The 16,092-nt window shown below is 51.0% G+C and overlaps 1 protein-coding gene and 1 long non-coding RNA gene across 2 annotated transcripts in view; one reads left to right on the top strand and one right to left on the bottom strand.

Moving 5' to 3' along the window:
* Positions 1-381: 381 nt before the first annotated feature.
* Positions 382-15,468, bottom strand: LOC309604811. Its single transcript, XR_014231060.1, has 2 exons — positions 15,383-15,468; positions 382-4,983 (listed from the first exon to the last, which is right to left on the bottom strand). It is a non-coding gene; the product is annotated as an uncharacterized lncRNA (long non-coding RNA).
* Positions 12,705-16,092, top strand: part of KIAA1614 — a 37,573-nt gene continuing 34,185 nt past the window's right edge. Inside the window, exons 1-2 of the mRNA XM_082377911.1 lie at positions 12,705-13,320; positions 15,027-15,973. Coding sequence (XP_082234037.1) covers positions 13,274-13,320; positions 15,027-15,973 — 994 coding nt within the window. The 5' untranslated portion in view covers positions 12,705-13,273. The remainder of the gene's footprint in view (positions 13,321-15,026; positions 15,974-16,092) is intronic.

Genomic DNA, 16,092 nt, shown 5'->3' with positions numbered 1-16,092 from the left:
GGGTCCTATGGGTGGGGGCCAGATAGTAACTGTAGTCCTGACCGATGTCCAGCTTACAGAGATCCACAGCATCCCTGGGCCCACCCAGTGGTCCATTACCCAGTCCTCAAATATATAATTGGGGTGACCTATTTAGCAGCTGGGCCAACAGCCACATTGCATGGTTGGTCTGCAGAATAAGAGCTATCATATGGGGAAAGGCCAAATGAAGTCTCAAATTAACCCTCTCCCCAGGCATAAATAAATAGATAAATGTAAAGTCATATTGTGGGAGACAGGGGAATGGAGATTATTGCCACATTCTATCCCTCTACTCTTCCTCTCCATCCTTGTTTGTTTGACCAAGCTGGTCCCTGAAGAAACTGGATGAATTAGGAAGGGTCATTGTAGACCATCACCAGCTCAATCAAATATAACGACAGACACAGGCACAGTGCCAGATGTGGTATCTTCATTACATCAACTCAATACCACCTCAAGTATATGGTATATAGCTAGTGACTTGGTGAAGGCATTCTTTTCTCTTCCAATAAAAACAGAGGATCAAAACAATTCACATTTCTGAGAAAATGACAGTATACATTAACAGTTTTGTTCCAAGGCCATATGAAGTCCAAAGAGATCCAGATGTGCTGGACAACCACAGTACATCACATTGATCCACTGCATCGACTACATTATATTGATTGGGTCAGATGAGCAAGAGGTGGCTAGCACACTGGAGACCTTTGTAAGACGTGTGTTCCAGAGGGTTGGAGCTAAACCCTGAGAAGGTTCAGGAGCCTGCCACATCTGTAACATTTTTAGGAGTCCAGTCATCAGGTCCAGTAACCAGGACCTCTTCTCCAAAGTAAAAGACAAATTATTGCATCTTGTACCTCCTACCATGAAGAAGGAAACATTCCAGGTAAACCTCTTCAAGTTCTTGAGTCAGCATATTCTACACCCAGAGATACTGCTCTGACTCATGTACCAGGTGATGTGAAAGGCTGCGAACTTTGAATGAGTCCCGGAGCAGCAAAGCGCTCTGCAGCCAGCCCAGGATGCCATGCAAGCAATCCTGCTGCTTGAGCCTTATGACCTGATAGACCCTATGGTGTTGTTGGAGATATCAGTGGTGAGGAAAGATACCATGTGGAGTTTGTGGCAAACTCCAATGCGAGCCCCAGGCTCTGGAGTAAGACCATACCTTCTGCAGTGAGGAATTATATGCCTTTGAAAAATAAGTTCTAACCTGCTAGTGGGCCCTGATAGAGAAAGAATGTCTAACCATGGGTCACCAACCAACCTTGTGGCTAGAACTGCCCATCGAATGCTGGGTCCTATCAGACCCAATGAGTCAGATTGGGTGGAAGTGGTACCTCCAGGACTGAGCATAAAGAGGGTCAGAGGGCACAAGCAGGCTGCATGAACAGGTAACGCAGAGCCCCCGTCACCTACCATGATTGCCTGAGAGCTCCTCCCTCAGGGCACACCTATGGCTGTATGGGACACCCTGTAAGACCAACTGAAAGAGGAGAAAAAAGCCTGAGCTCGTTTCATGGATGGGTCAGCTCCATATGTGGGTGCAAGCTGCAACTGGACACTAGGTGCACTGCAGCCTCACGCAGGGGTAGCCTTGAAAGACAGTAATGAAGGAAAATCCTCCCAACTGTCAGAGCTTTGAGCAGTGTACTGGTCATCCACTTGGTGTAGAAAGGAGAAGTGACCCAAGGTTAGACTATATCATGGCAAGTAGCCTGGCTAGCTGATTAGGAAAAACAGGAAGATCAGGGATAACGGGTCTGGGGTAGAGGTATGTGGATGGACTTATGGAAATGGGGGTGAAGTGGGAAAATCTTTGAATCACATGTTAACATCCTCAGAGAGCATCCACCATTGATGAAGAACTAAACAACCAAGCAGACAGATGACTCAGCCCACTGACCTCAGCCAGCCTCTGTCATCAGCCGCTCCCGTGTTGGCATGACGGAAACATGAACAAAGTGGCTACGGGGGCAAAGATGGAGGCTATTCATGGGCCACAAATGTAGACTATCACTTACCAAAGATAATTTGGCTTCTGCTGCCACCAAAGTCATCCTGCCTGCAACAGAGACCAAAACGGAGTCCCCATTATGGCACCATATTGGTTACTCTTCCTCAAGAGACAAAACCAGCCAGTTGGTAACAAGTTGACTACATTAGGCCCTTTTCATCCTGGAAGGTCCAGAAGTTTGTTCTTTACCCTCAGAGGAATAGATACATATTCAGGTTATGGGTTTGCCTTTTCCTGACCACAGAGGGCCTCAATTAGCACGATCATCTGAAACCTTTCAGAGTACTTTATCCACTGGTATGGGATTCTGTATAATATCACCTCAGACCAGAGGGCTAACTATAGCATGGGGGGTGTGAGAGTCAGCTCATGACCATGGAATTCACCACCTAGAAGCTGCCAGCCTGAAAGAGCTGTGGAATGGTATACCGAAAGCATAGCTAAAGTGCCATAGCAGAGGCAGTACTCTGTGAGTATGGGTGTCACCCTCCAGGACTCCATACATGCATTGAATCAAAACCCTGTACATGGTACTGGGCCCCCAAAGGGAAGGACACAGAGTCTGAGTACCAAGGTGTGGAAGCAGGAATAGCTCCACTTAGCATCAAGCTCATTAATCCACTTTCTGCTTTGTGTCCCCTGACTCTGAGCTCTGCAGGACTGGAAGTCCTGGTCCCACTGAATTATGAGCTAGGGCACTTCGGGCTTCCTCTGTCCAGGCACCAGCAGGCCAAAAGAGGAGTCACGGTTTGGTAGAGTAATTGATCCCGATCATCAGGAAGAGGAAGGGCTGCTATTGTTAGCAGTGGGGACGGGGAGGAGTATCTTTGGCACCCAGGTGTAGAAAACAGATGTTTCAAAGAACACGGTATATCATTTATAGCCTACCCTTCAGGATTATCGGATTCTAGTCTTATTCCTCAACTCAAGCTGTTTTGCAACTCTTTGTTAAGTTGTAGGAAATGTAAATTCTGTCTTGTCTGGTAGTGATTTGAATGGACTTTCTTCCCACTGTAGAGAAAAACTTTGTCTCTACCTGCAATTCATCCCAACTTTCATTTATGCCATAAATGTCTGTGCTTTTTGGCTTCCCTGAACTTTTGTAATATACACATATCTCATTCATCTTTGTATCTGTTGAAGAGTCATACTTTTGTCTTTTTTCTGGAAAGAAAATTATTTTTTAACACAGGTGACCTGGACACCCTTGATACTCCCAATTCTGCCTGTAAACGGAGAGATACAGAAACCTCAGCCCGAGGACACAGTGACCAGGGCCCAGGCCCCTTGGGGGTAAGATCTGGGTCATATCATCAGACTAGCCTCTGAAGCTGGGAGAGCTGATTACTGACGAGGAAAGGCATCTAGAGTGAAGGAGCATCGACTGTGGCCCAGAGACCCACTGCATCAGTGGGGGACTGGCTTGTCCTACTAACCTCCCTCGGGAAGAAAAGCTCACCACAATCCTGGAAGAACTGCTATCTGGACATGTGTGGAAAAGTGAGCTGAATGACACAAAGGTGGACTAAGGTGGACACAGAAGCGCCCCGCCCAGATCTCTGTCCAAGGAAGGACTTGCTTCACAGGTGTTGGGGCGCAGGTACGGGGGCTGCTGGGAGCAGTGTCTCTGGTTGACAGCTCCTCCAGGGTCTGCCTCAGTGGCAGACAGCTACCTCGCTCCAAACCATGCCCTTTCTGGGGCAATCAATGTCCAGTGACTAGACGAATCCACGTGGAGTGACTGTTCTTTATGCCGGGCATATAAATGCTCAGCCATCTTGTCCCAGCACATTACAACTCTGAGGGGCAATATTCACCCCAGAGCCTCATGCTGGATTGGCCAAGGGTTTGTCGGCCCCTCAATGTGGTTCAACTTCTTCCTCCACCCATCCTGCTTCTCCCTTTAATTTCTACAGGTGTAGCTCTCTAACAAATATGGTATACCCCATGCTTCCTCTCAGCACCTTCTACTGGAGAACCTACCCTGGGGCACTAGTCCCCTTGCTTCTAATCTATCTTCCCTCTGCAATCCGGAACTTTGTTTTGTTTTTGTAAACACACGTCCAGCCATGTCATTTCATCAGTGACTCAAAATCATCAGTGACTTCTCAGACCATGGTATTTGTTCCCTTAGACATGCCAGGAGGTATGAGAAGCCAAAAATTTTACTCTTCTGAAATTTTAAATGCTACCTACAGTCTGTCCTATATATTGTAGGACACGAGGCTCTTAAGAATCCGACCTCCGTCTGCTAGTCCCCCTTCATTTCTACCCATCCTTGGAATGGAAGCTTCAGGCAGGCCTGTCTCCCTGCTTCCATGCGTGAGGCTGATTCTCCAGAGCATTTCCCCTCCTGCCCTTCACCTGCCCAGGAAAAGCCAGCAAGCACTTTCACTTTCCTTCAGAAAAACTAACATGCCCCTGTTCTTACATTCCACTGGTGCCCCCTTTAGAACACTCCTTATCTCTATCAAGTCTGGTCATTTGTCAGTCTCTACCCACCACCCCAGATTTTCCCCCCATTCTAGACTGTTCTTGAGGGCAAGGGTGCTATCTAATTTTCTCTCCTCAGTGCCCAACCATAATGCCTGGTTTACGTTAAGAAGTATCAGCGTAATTGAAAACATGAGTTGAATAAATCTGGCCAAAGATAATTCGTGTACATGAATGTTAATAGCAGCTTTATTCACAATGCAAAAAAACTGGAAACAACCAAATGTCCATCAACAGGTGAATGGATAAACAAATTGGGTAAATTGTCTTGGTCTGCTAGGGCTACCATAACAAAATACCACACACTGGGTAGCTTAAATAACAGAAATATATTTCTCATTGTCCTGAAGTGGTAGTAGAGATCAAGGTGTTAGCGGATTTGGTTTCTCTGGAAGCCTAACTGCTTGGCTTGCAGACGGCTGCCTTCTCGCTGTCCTCACATGGCCCCTTCTCTGTGGACACATCAAAAGGTAATTTTAAAAGAGGATATAGTCATGCCTTTCATAGAATTATAGATTTTGTCATTAATTAATAAGAGAACCCATACAGTGTTACAACCTGTTCAGAAGAGAATCTGAAACGCAGGCAAATATATAGACATCTGGAATGGTGAGAAAAATTTACAAATAAATGCAAAATCAGCAAAACTGGTCAATATCCATGGGTCAATTCCACCAACTATAATTGGCATTCGTATGGACGAAAATAATTTGCATTACTGTCAGTTTTCCTACAATTTATAGAATTGTAAAATAACTCAGATAACCTGAAAGGATGCAGTAGACAGTACATCCAATAATGTTTTTTGGACCATTTCAAAGTTTTTTGCATTTTCCCCTATACTTTAACTCCTCCAGCCCAAATTATGCAGTTATTTATCAGGTCATTTGACATGATTAAACACACACACACACACACACCCCCCAAAATGTTTTGTTCTCAACACCCTGGAGAAAAATCCTTTTCAGCTTTCACCAGTTAGCTAAAGCCAGAAACCTGGCTCAGGTCCTGGGGCAGATGGAATCCACCTCAGTTCTCCTCTTATTTCCTCTAAATCTTCACAGAAATGGCCCAAACTCAGTAAGAGATATTATTAGCAGTATCAACATTAGCAAGAGAAAGATTGTTTTTGTCTTAGATGCTCCATACTGAAGAAGTTTTAAAAGCTAAGCACCTTTTTGGTGACTTAGAGGGATGTACCAACCATGATTTTCACCGCTGCTCTCCTGGGGGCAGAAACAAGTCCCCAGGGCCCAGCTCCTAAGACTGCTGCAGAAATGGAGCCGGACGTTGCTGGGGAGACGTTGGTGAAGAGGCCCAAGAGAGAGAAAGGGGAGGAGGAGAGTAGAGAGGTGATTCTGGGTGAACAGCATCTTGGGGGGAAAAGAAAACAGCCATGGACCATGCCAGAGAAACTTTCCAAATGTGGCTGCTTATGAAGGGGTTATGTGGGGCTCAATGGGGCAGGACTTTGCACGTACAAAATCAGAGCTTTCAAGGGATGGCAAACCCTCAGACACTGGCACTCCCAGAAGCCTTTCTAAGAAGTTATAGAGAATCCACTTTAGCCTGACCCCTGAGCCCACTGGCCACAGGGGGACTCTTCTCTCCTCAGCTCAGTAATGGTAGCACCTCACACCCTTCCCCAGCAAGCTCTGAAAAGGGCCACCGTGTCACAGCCCTCTACACACTAAACATACCTCTGCAGGCAACCCCAGATTCTCCTTGGGGCGGTATCTTCTCTTTGAACACCCTAACCTCCTCCAGACCCCATCCACCCCTTCACTCTCCACCATAGCTCTTAAAACTGGTTTTGGACCCAACCTCTTCTTACCTTTTTGTTACCAGCTGATCCTTTTATTACTTCTATGGCCCTTAAGTCTGTACAGATTTTGTCCAACAAGCCAACCATATTTATTGCATAATAATCCTTGTCCCCATGACAACCCACGTTGTCATACTGAGTTGATACAATACCAGTCAAAAGCAAAGACACTTCTCATGGTAAATGTATAATTTCCTTTAGACTTCTTTAAATATGGGATATAGCTTACGCTCCCCTCCCCATCAGGTGTCTAGGGACCCCAGGTTGGGAAACCCTGCTCTGAGGATTAATGTTGAGTGAGTGCAACCAAGTCTCCCTTGCTCTCCCTTTTCTCAGATGGGCAAAGTGAGGCTGTTAGTATTAAGGTGAATTGACTTAGTCAAATTGACAAAGAATCAGAATGGAAATTGAGGGTTTTTTTTTTAAAGTCTCACCTTTTTTGGTCTCTAACTCCTCTTAGCATTAGATTTCCTTAAAAAATAAAATAAAATTTAGCTGGGATGGGCTGCCACTTGCCCCCAAGGGAGCCTTTTCTGCTTGCAGTCTGGCCCTCTCTATGGGATCCTAGAATTTGCCGCACAGCAGCTGCCTGCTCCTCCCCTCTGGGTCAAGAGACCTAGACCACCCCGACAAGAAGGAACCTGAGAGATTGTCTGGTCCAGGTTGTCCCAAAGTGTGTTCCTTAAGATGTTAATTGCTATTTGGGGGGAAACAGTTTCTGTGGTCAATTACTTTTGAGAAAGGCAAAGTTAAGCAAAGGTAAAATGGTTTAGTTTTGTTTTGTTTTTACTTCAGGACTTGGCCGAGCCTTTGAAATGCCTTTGGGCCTAATGACCTGCCAGGAGGATGAGATGGCATGTATTATCACCCAAATTTATCAGACTTGAAATCTCTTTTTCACAGGAGACCTACTCATACCCCACAGGGCCCTGGGGTTCTGAGAAGCTTAGTTTGGGACCTGTTAGTCCAGGCCAGCATTTCCAGATGAAGAAACTGAACTCCTCGGAGTGACCAGTCCTTGGACCCACAGGTAGATGTGGTCCCGCCAGAGCTGAACCCAGGTTGCCAGAGTCTAATCCTGAACTTTTCAAATTGGGGTCTTTTCCTCTATACCTCACCCACCACATATTCAACCCAGGAAAAAAACTTTCCAATGGCCCCCGGAAGTGGAGGGAATTTGCTCAGAGAGAGGCTGCTTCTGAGGCTCGTTTGTGTCCGGAGCAAAACCTGCCAGGCTCGTGGGGGCAGGAGGGAATGGCGAGGCAAGAACCCCTGCAGGACGAGGTGCTGCACAGCCTGGGGCTAGAAAGGGCTCCCCGAGGTTTTCATAGACTCTCATATGTCTTAATCCAGTTATTCAATAGTACTGAGCACTTTCTGTCTTTTCTCAAGATCAAAAACTGTCACAAACATGACTCCAGCTCTCAGTCAACCTCCGACACCTTTCTCCCTGCATCTGCTCTCATTTTGTTAATGAGAAAATTGACTTGGCCAAGATGACCGTGATTACTGACAGACAGGTGAGAGCTAGGTGTCCTCTCCTTATATTGATGACGGCCTCCCACAGGCCAGGCATGGGAGAGTGGGAGGGAGAGTGTTAAAATATTTGCCTAAGCCCAGTCATTTCCTTGTGATTAGGATTATGAAGTGAAAAGCTACAGTTCGGGCTCACACGGGAACGGATGTCCAGCAGAGTCAGGGTGGGTACAGGGTGAGTGGCCCTCAAGGGCAGCGAAGTCTGGAGTCCGTCTCTCCAGGGAAGGTCCTGTCCCATCCCAGCAGCTCCCTGCCTGCCCGCTTGGGGGAGCAGTGCAGGCTGACCCTGACCAGGTAGGAACCACGCTTTGTCCTTCTTGGGTCTTAGTCAATTCAGGCACGCGTGGCAAAGGACAGCATGGCATACGTGTATTCACACTTGTGTGTTGGTGTGCGCAGAGCGGCTGCTCTCTGGAGGTGCCCAGTTGTCATGTCGCCTGTTATGTACCTGGTGTCTTCTCTCAACATATGTTTGCATGCTTCTCTCTTGTTATTTTCTCCTCTCCCCTTCCCCATCTATTTCTTCTTCTGAGAGCTATTTTATCTCCAAGTTTCCAGGCTCATTCAGAATTGAAGTGTAAGGTCCACACCACTGTCTGTGATCAATGGCCATTTTGGGGAAAGAGAGGAGGGGCAGGTGCAAGGAGGCCTGAGCATCAGGCGTAAATGGCAGTCACCAGGAAGCCCAGATGCCGGTCCTTGCCCTGCCGGTGACCGACATTCTCACAGGCCCTGGGGCAGGACGGGCCATACTGAGGGAATGAACCAAATCCTCTGAAATGACCTTGATCCTCTTAGCAGCAGTGGCCCCCTCTTCTCCTCTTAGGCATCCTTACCTGATAGGGACTTTTTCTTTCATTTAACCATGTGGCATCTAGTCAATAGCTTTTATGTGCCGGGCATGTGTTGGGGCCAGGGACGCGCATGTGGATCAGGAAGCACTCTGTGACGTGTCAGATGTTGACAACTCAGTGTGATAAGTGCTTTGGCAGAAGCAGGCCCAGGATGCTCTAACCCAGGTTGGGAGGACTGCAGAGGATGTTGGGAAGGTGTCCCTGAAGAGGCGACATTTGAGCTGAGTGTGGAAGGTCTAGGAGGAGACATCCAAGTTGGGATGGGATGTATATGTGTGTGGAGTGAAGCAGTGTGTTTCAGGCTGAAGGAAAGGTGGGCAAAGGCGAGGAGATGTGAACCACTGTGGCCAGCCGGGGGAACTAGAAACAATTCAATAATGGTGGGTGTGCAGGACAGGCTGTCGGGGTAGTGAGAGCGAGGCTGGAGGGACCCCTGTGCCACAAGAAGGAGTTTGACTTTTAACCTGAGAACCTGGGCTTCTTGAAACTGGGCCTCAAAATCACCTGGGAAGCTTATTAGGAAACAGATTGCTGGCCTAACTCCAGCTGAGGAATCAGAATCTTCAAGGGTGAGACCTGAGCAACAGCTTTTCGAGCAGAGTCCCAGGAGAGTCTACACAGGCACCGGTCAGATTAAACCTTGGGAAATAGTGGGAGGGTTCCAAGCAGGGGAGAGGCAGGCACATGGGAGACCAGTCCCGACACTCTCTTGAGCCTCTGCTGGAAGGAAATGATGAGGGCCTGAGGGGAGGCCCTGGGCGGTGAACAGCGTCCCCAGGAGTTGCTGCCAGGATCAGTTGCCTGAGTGCTCCTCCGACCACGTGCCCCATGACCAGGACGGGAGTGACCAGGAAATTCTGCTTTCCAGCTGGACGAGCTCCTTCAGGAAGTACAGTGGAGGGATGGCAGAGGCGTCCCTCCCACCCATTCCCACCCCACCTGCTCTAACGCAGTGACCTCGAAGGACTATTTCACCCTTTCCCTCCATCCTAAGTGAAACCCTATTTCCACATCCCACAAGGCTCCTTATTCAAGCTGAGTGCTCAGAGCACACTGGGGGAGGGTGGGGAGGAGGAGTGAGGCTTGTGTTTTCAGCCAGGCTAAGGGGAAGGAGGCTTCCTGGGATGGTGGGTTTCCCTAGGTGATTCCAATGCAGCAAGGGGACTACGTGATGGCTATTTACTATATATTCGTGTTCCTCCTAGATTTCTCTCCAAAGGTTGGTAATGAAAGTGTCTGATACACAAGGAAATAAGGCAGTTCCCCAGCCCAGAAACGCGCCATACTCAAGGCTAAGGCCTGATGCAGACCACCCTCTAGGGCCTCCCACCTCAAAGGACGGGGTCCAAACTCCTCACCCCGGGCCTAGAGGCCCTCAACCAGGGGCCAGCGCAAGCCCTGCGCTGCAGCCTCACCCCGGCCCCCAGGCTTTCCCAGATTAACTTTTACACTTAACGCTTAAACCAGGGAGTTTCACACCTCAGTGCCTGTGTTTATGCTAATCCCCCCCTCTGACGGGCCTCTCCCACCCCTCCCCCTCCGTCTGGCTAATTCCTGCTCATGCTGCAAGACCCAGCTCTCCGTGATACACCCCTCCCACCCAACACGCATCTCAATCTTGCTGTTCCTGTGAACGACCCACACCTCTACGCTATGCTAACCTTGATGGGACCACTTACATGGCAAGTTTAAGCACCTGCCCCTCCCCCACTCCACCTTGACCGGAAATTCCTCAAGGGCAGGGTCTGTGGTACTACATTTTGTCTCCCCAGTGCCTGGCACATAGTAGGAGCTCAAGAGATATTTGCTGAACCAAATAGAATCCAGATGAATGAGAAGTGCCCCCAGACATGTGAATGCCATGATAATTTAAGAGCATTCTAAGGATTTGCTTATTGGTGTTTTTAGGACAGGTGCCTCTGTATAGCTATGACACTCCATCCCCCTGTTAAGTGCAAAATAACAAACTTAATGAGTAAATTGAAGGTGATTATTTGCATCTTAAAAGGTTGAGGGCAGGTCTCCTTTAAATATTAAGCCCTTGCTAGAACTTTCAGAAACTTGCCTTACAGATCATTAACGTCTGGGGGAGGGGTGGGAGCAGGAGTCATGGAGCTGGAACCTCTAAGGGGCTGAGCTCCAAAGCTGTGCCTCTGAAAGGAGGAAGCAAGGCAGAAGGTCTTGGACCCAGACAGAACTGGGCTCAGATTCTGGCTATACTAGCTGTGTGGCCTTGGGCAAGTCCCTTAACCTCTCTGTACCCCGATTTCCGTATTCCTAAAGTGGGGATACCCCATACCTACTTTGCAGGGTTGTTGTAAAGATCTAAAAGGTCCTACGTAGAATGCCTTCCCTCATAGGAGGTCCCCAATAATAGTAATAGTGTCGTTGTTGGTAGGGTTGACATGGCACATGGAGGGGAAGAAGGAGTCTTTTGAGGTTTACAGGATTTTACCTGGGATGGCAGAATAGGAAGGCAGAAAGGATCCAGAAATGTAAGGGCCAGACCATCATGGCAACATAATTTGACTATCACAGCACTTTGCAATTATTTTTACTTCTTTAAACTGAATCTTTCCATGTTGAACACGCAGAATGCTGGCAACAGCACTGTACTGTGTGGTTAATGTGAGGGTCTTGGACTTATTAGCTCTGTGACCTTGGGCAGATCACCTAACTCAGTTTCCTCATCTGTAGAAAGGAGACAGTAAACAGTACCCATCTCTTAAGGCAAGAGACAAGGAATGTAAGGCACTTAACCCAATGCCAGGTGCACAGGGCACCCTCCATAAATGGTACCAGTTACTGTATTATGAAGTGATCGGTACTAACAAGCACAGAATGGTAAGTGCCCTGTTGGAGGAACCGCTTGCTCTGGGAATATGGAGGGGAGTAGGGGTTAACTGCAAGAGCACTACCCACGACTCTGGAGACCACATGTCCCAGAGCTGTGTGACCTTGGGCCTGTTCTGTAACACAGGGGCTTTGCCCTAGATAATCTCCCAGGTTCCTAAATTAGCCCAAGGTTAGTCCACCCACAGCTCCCCAAACAGCTGCTCTCAGACCTGGATGATTTTGCCCTGCCCAGATGCCCCCTTCCCCCTCTTCTGCAGGGTAACTCCTACTCACTCAAGGGCAGGCCTCCTTACCATCCTTCCCTGCCACCCTTCCTGGCTCTGTGCAGCAGTTAGCTCACTGCGTGGTCCTTACTGTTGCTAGGTCTGTCATCTAGATGGTGACTGTAGTGCCTCAGTGCAAATAGAGAGCAACCGCGCTTGAGAGTGAAGCTTGTTGGCAGAAGGAAACAATCAGCACTTTTCCCTTGTAGAGATTTCCGGAACCTCCTGGGTCCTAATTCTCTTACTGTTTCCCGTTTGTTGTGGAAAAATAGGTTTGGAAATAGTTGGGGATCTGTCCCCTCCCTCTGGGCGGAAAGAGGAAGCAAGCCCCGTTGGTTGGGGCCACAGCTGCTGGTAAAGTCCTTTGCAGCTACTTCATCCCAGGTCTGGAAAAAGTGACAAGGTGTCTTCAGGAGTGCCCAGAACCCTCGAGAATCGGTCCCCATTCAAGGCGACTGCCAACGCAGGCACCTGGCTCTCCCCTTAGCAGGACAGGATGAGGGAACTCGCGTCCACTACGGGTCCCCTCGCGCCGCTGGAAAGAGGAAACAAATGACCTTGACCTCCAAGGAGACGGCCCCTCGGAGAGGGCGACTCCTCCGGAAAAGTTGTCTAAACAAAGGGCATTCCTCAGCTTCCACCCAGACAGCCCACAGCCGAGCCTCCTCCCCACGCCCTGGGTGTAGGGTTACACTCCTTCCCGCGAAGCTCTGGGAGAAAGTGGTGTTTCCGCAGCTTTGGCTCGCGTGGAGCCGCGTCCCACGGTCGCGCTCTCCCAGAAGCCTCGGCTGCAGGCGCTCGCCGGGCGGACTGGGCGAGCTGGGCCGCGAGAGGTTAGGTCCGGCGGCCCGGAAGGCAGCCCCCGCCCCGTCCGAGTCCCCAAACTCGCGGGCGTGCTCGCCGCTTAGACGTCTGGAGGGCATCGCTCGCCGCCGCCGGGAGGGGCAGCTCCGCAGGGCGCGGGCGGCCGGGACCGGGGCCGCGGCGAGCGCGGAGGGCGGCGGGGCGGGGTGGGGGCGAGGGCCGCTCCTCTAGCCCCTTCCGCCGCCCCTCCTTTCTGCTCTCCCGCTCCCTCTTCCCGTCCCGGCCGGGAAGGCGCCGGGCTTGGCCTCTCTCCCCTTCGTGGCCGAACCATGAGCTAGCAGCCCATGCCGCTTCCTCCCCGCCCGACCCCGCGTCCCCTCCCCGGACCCGGAGGGAGGCCGCGGCCCGCGGGTCGGCTGCTCGGGCCCGACCCCACTCGGAGCCCCGGGGCGGCCCGCAGAGCCGGGAGCCGAGCCGGGAGCGCCCCGAGGGCCGAGGCCTGCTGGCCGCACTCTCGGAGCCCCGGCCGAGCCCGCGCGCCCCCGGTCCCCGAAGCGGGCCCAGGAGGGAGAGGGGGGGAGAGGAGGCCCTGGCTTCTCCGGGGATGGAAGGGATGGAGGCGGCGGCCCGACCTGCTGGCGGCAGCCTTCAGTGAGTACGGAGGAGGCGAGGCGACGGGCGGGCCGGGGGTGGCGGGACCGCCAGCGGGGAGCGGGAAGGGAGGGTCGCAGGGGAGGCCCGTCCGTCACGTCCGTCTTCATTTCAGCGTCTGCGGCTTAGAGAAGTACAGCACCTGGGCCGTAGACTTCGGCGGTGCCGAGCCGCACAAGTCGATACCCACTGTTCCCCAGGGGAAGGTCGCATCCTTCCAGGTCTCCGGAGATGGATGATCTCTGGAATGCTGTTCGAGTTTACCCGAAAGAAAGTTCTTGTAATGTGACTGAAATTGCTCCCATTACCTTCACATCCCCTGCTTTCTGGATTGAACCTTAGAAGAGAGGAACGGGTGGCTGGGCTGCCAAGACAAAGCTGGTAACTTCTAGATTAACTGGTGTAGTAAATGATCTCTTCCTCCCAAAGATAGGCCTTAAACTTCACAGGCTTAAAACTGAGGTAACATACACACTGTGTGTGTATTTTGCTTGGTGAAATATGTGTATTCCTGAAACGTAAAAATTGAATTGTAGTAAGTTACTATAGAGGGACTTGGCATTTAAGAGAATTCGTGGTGAATCGTTGGTCAATATATGAGGTGAATAACTCCTTGTTTGTAATTTGTGTCAATATGGACGCATGTATTCATGTAAATACATGCAGTTTACTTCAAGTGGGACATATCTAGATGTATGATGGAGAAGGAGCATGTTCTCAGAGAGCAGGATAAATATTAAGACATTGTGGCATGTATGTGTGCACAGAACAACTTGGTGAGTAAAATCTCGCGCTCACTTTTGTTCCCTCTGAAGACATTGACATCAACCGTGCCACCAAGGGGCTGTGTAATTTGGGCAAGTCACTTAACCTGTCTAGACCAGTATTCTCATAGGAGTAGGGGGGTCGGTACACGGTCACTGAGTGCTTTGGAAGAGCCCTGGCCTTGGGAGGAGAAGCTTTGCATTCCCAACTGGGCCTCCCTTAGTTCCCATGTCACCTAATCTCTCTGTGCCTCAGTTTCTCTGTCTGTAAAAATGAGGATAATAATCCTGTCCTGGCAGAACTGCGTGAGGATTATTTGCGAGAGCGTGTTTGAAAGTGCTTGCAGGCCTGCCTGGCACAGAGCAGATGCTGATAGGCACTGGTGCCTGATCCTGGCCGCCCTGTGGGCACAGCCCCATGCTGTGCTCCTGTGGTTTGAGCACAGGGGGCCCCTTCCGCCAGAGGGTCAGATCCTGGGTGGTATCTTCCTGAGGTCCATCCTCTGCATTGGCTCCCCTTGGAAAGGGAAGAGCTTGTTGGCCCTTAGCAGATGTTGCCACCCTCCTCTGAGGCCTGACACCTATCAGGAAAGTAAGAGGCCAGGGACTGGGAAATCTGGCCCCCATTTTCACTCTGGCCCACATTGGGCAGAAGATTGGTTGTTGTTTGACTCTCCACTGTGCCCCAGGTGTAAAATGGGGGTAGAAAAACGAGAACACTACTTAGACTTGGAAGAAAAAGCTCAGTAATAACTTATGTGTACCATCCAATGATTTGTACTCTTCGAGGTGCTTTCACATTGTCTAGGGGGCATCCCCTGCTCTGACCCCAAGTTATTTTTCTCTGGACAGGGCTCTATCCAGGGCACTTTGGGGACCCAGGAGGTTGTTGGAGCTAGCCAGGTGCTGGGTCTAAGGAGCTCTGTCTGTTTTCTCCTCCAGAGGACCCAAAATAGGGAGCAGAACAGCCAGCTCCATGGAGGTGACCTCAGCTGTGGAGGGAAGTGGCCCTGAGCCACAGCCGGAGAATGGACACCTCCCAAGACACTGGCCCTGTCCTCGAGAAGACAGAACACCCAGCCTGATGGCCCCCCAGCCTCCTGGGGCACAGGGGATACAGCTCCAAGGCCCCTCCGTGCTGGAGTCCAAGGTGAGGGCCTTGAAGGAGAAGATGACAGCAGGCAAACAGGGGGCAAGCCCCTGCCTCACTTCTCACGAGCGGCCATCCCTCAAGAAACCCAAATGCCGACGAGTCAAGGTGGGTGGAACCAGGACTCCATCAGAGGGGTCTTCCCTACCTGATGCCGTGGTGGTCCATCACGCTCAGAACCCAAACGACGGGCTGCTGGACAGCAGCATCACTGAGGAGGAGTCCGCCAGGAACAGGGCCCCCGGGCCTCCCAGGTCGCCTGCCTCTGGGCTCCAGAGCTGGAACAGGAGGAGCCCGTGGCCTCCAGAAGCGGTACGGACACTGCCTGACCACGACAGGGCTCTGCCGCCAGGGCCCAGCTCTTTGCAAGAGAGCCCCATGCACAGAGTCACTCCAAGCCAGCCTGAAGGCTCTGGTCCTTGTAACAAAACCGCCCACAGGACAAGCCTGAGGAAAGGAAGGTCATACCCCCTGCAGGATGGTCTCGTCACACAGGAAGACCTGGACAGCTTGTCTCTGACGTCTGAGGAGGACTTCGTCCCCAGGCCAGCCCTGCTGGGGGAGCTCTGGAGAGCTGGAGACCTGGGGGCCCTGGGCACCGGGGGCAGCACCTTGTCCCTGTCTGACCGCGTGGAGAGGAACCGCCTTCTGCTGCAGGAGATGCTAAGTGTTGGGGGGCAAGGCCCCTCGAAGGTGGGAAGCCCAGCCTGGACTTCATCCCGGGACAGAGCTGTGCCAGGTAAGGCCCACTCTGTGGGTGTGGTGGTGGAGGCACAGGAGGGAGTCCAGGAGAAGGAAAGGGGGAAGGGGGTTACCGCGGAAGGGTGGGGCGGGAAAGGGGGAGAGCACGGCCGGCTG

This window comes from Balaenoptera borealis, assembly GCF_965194805.1.
Source record: "Balaenoptera borealis genome assembly, chromosome: 1".
Lineage (NCBI taxonomy): Eukaryota > Metazoa > Chordata > Mammalia > Artiodactyla > Balaenopteridae > Balaenoptera > Balaenoptera borealis.
Note: the sequence above shows the minus strand (reverse complement) of the source record. Positions and strands in the feature narration are given on the sequence as shown.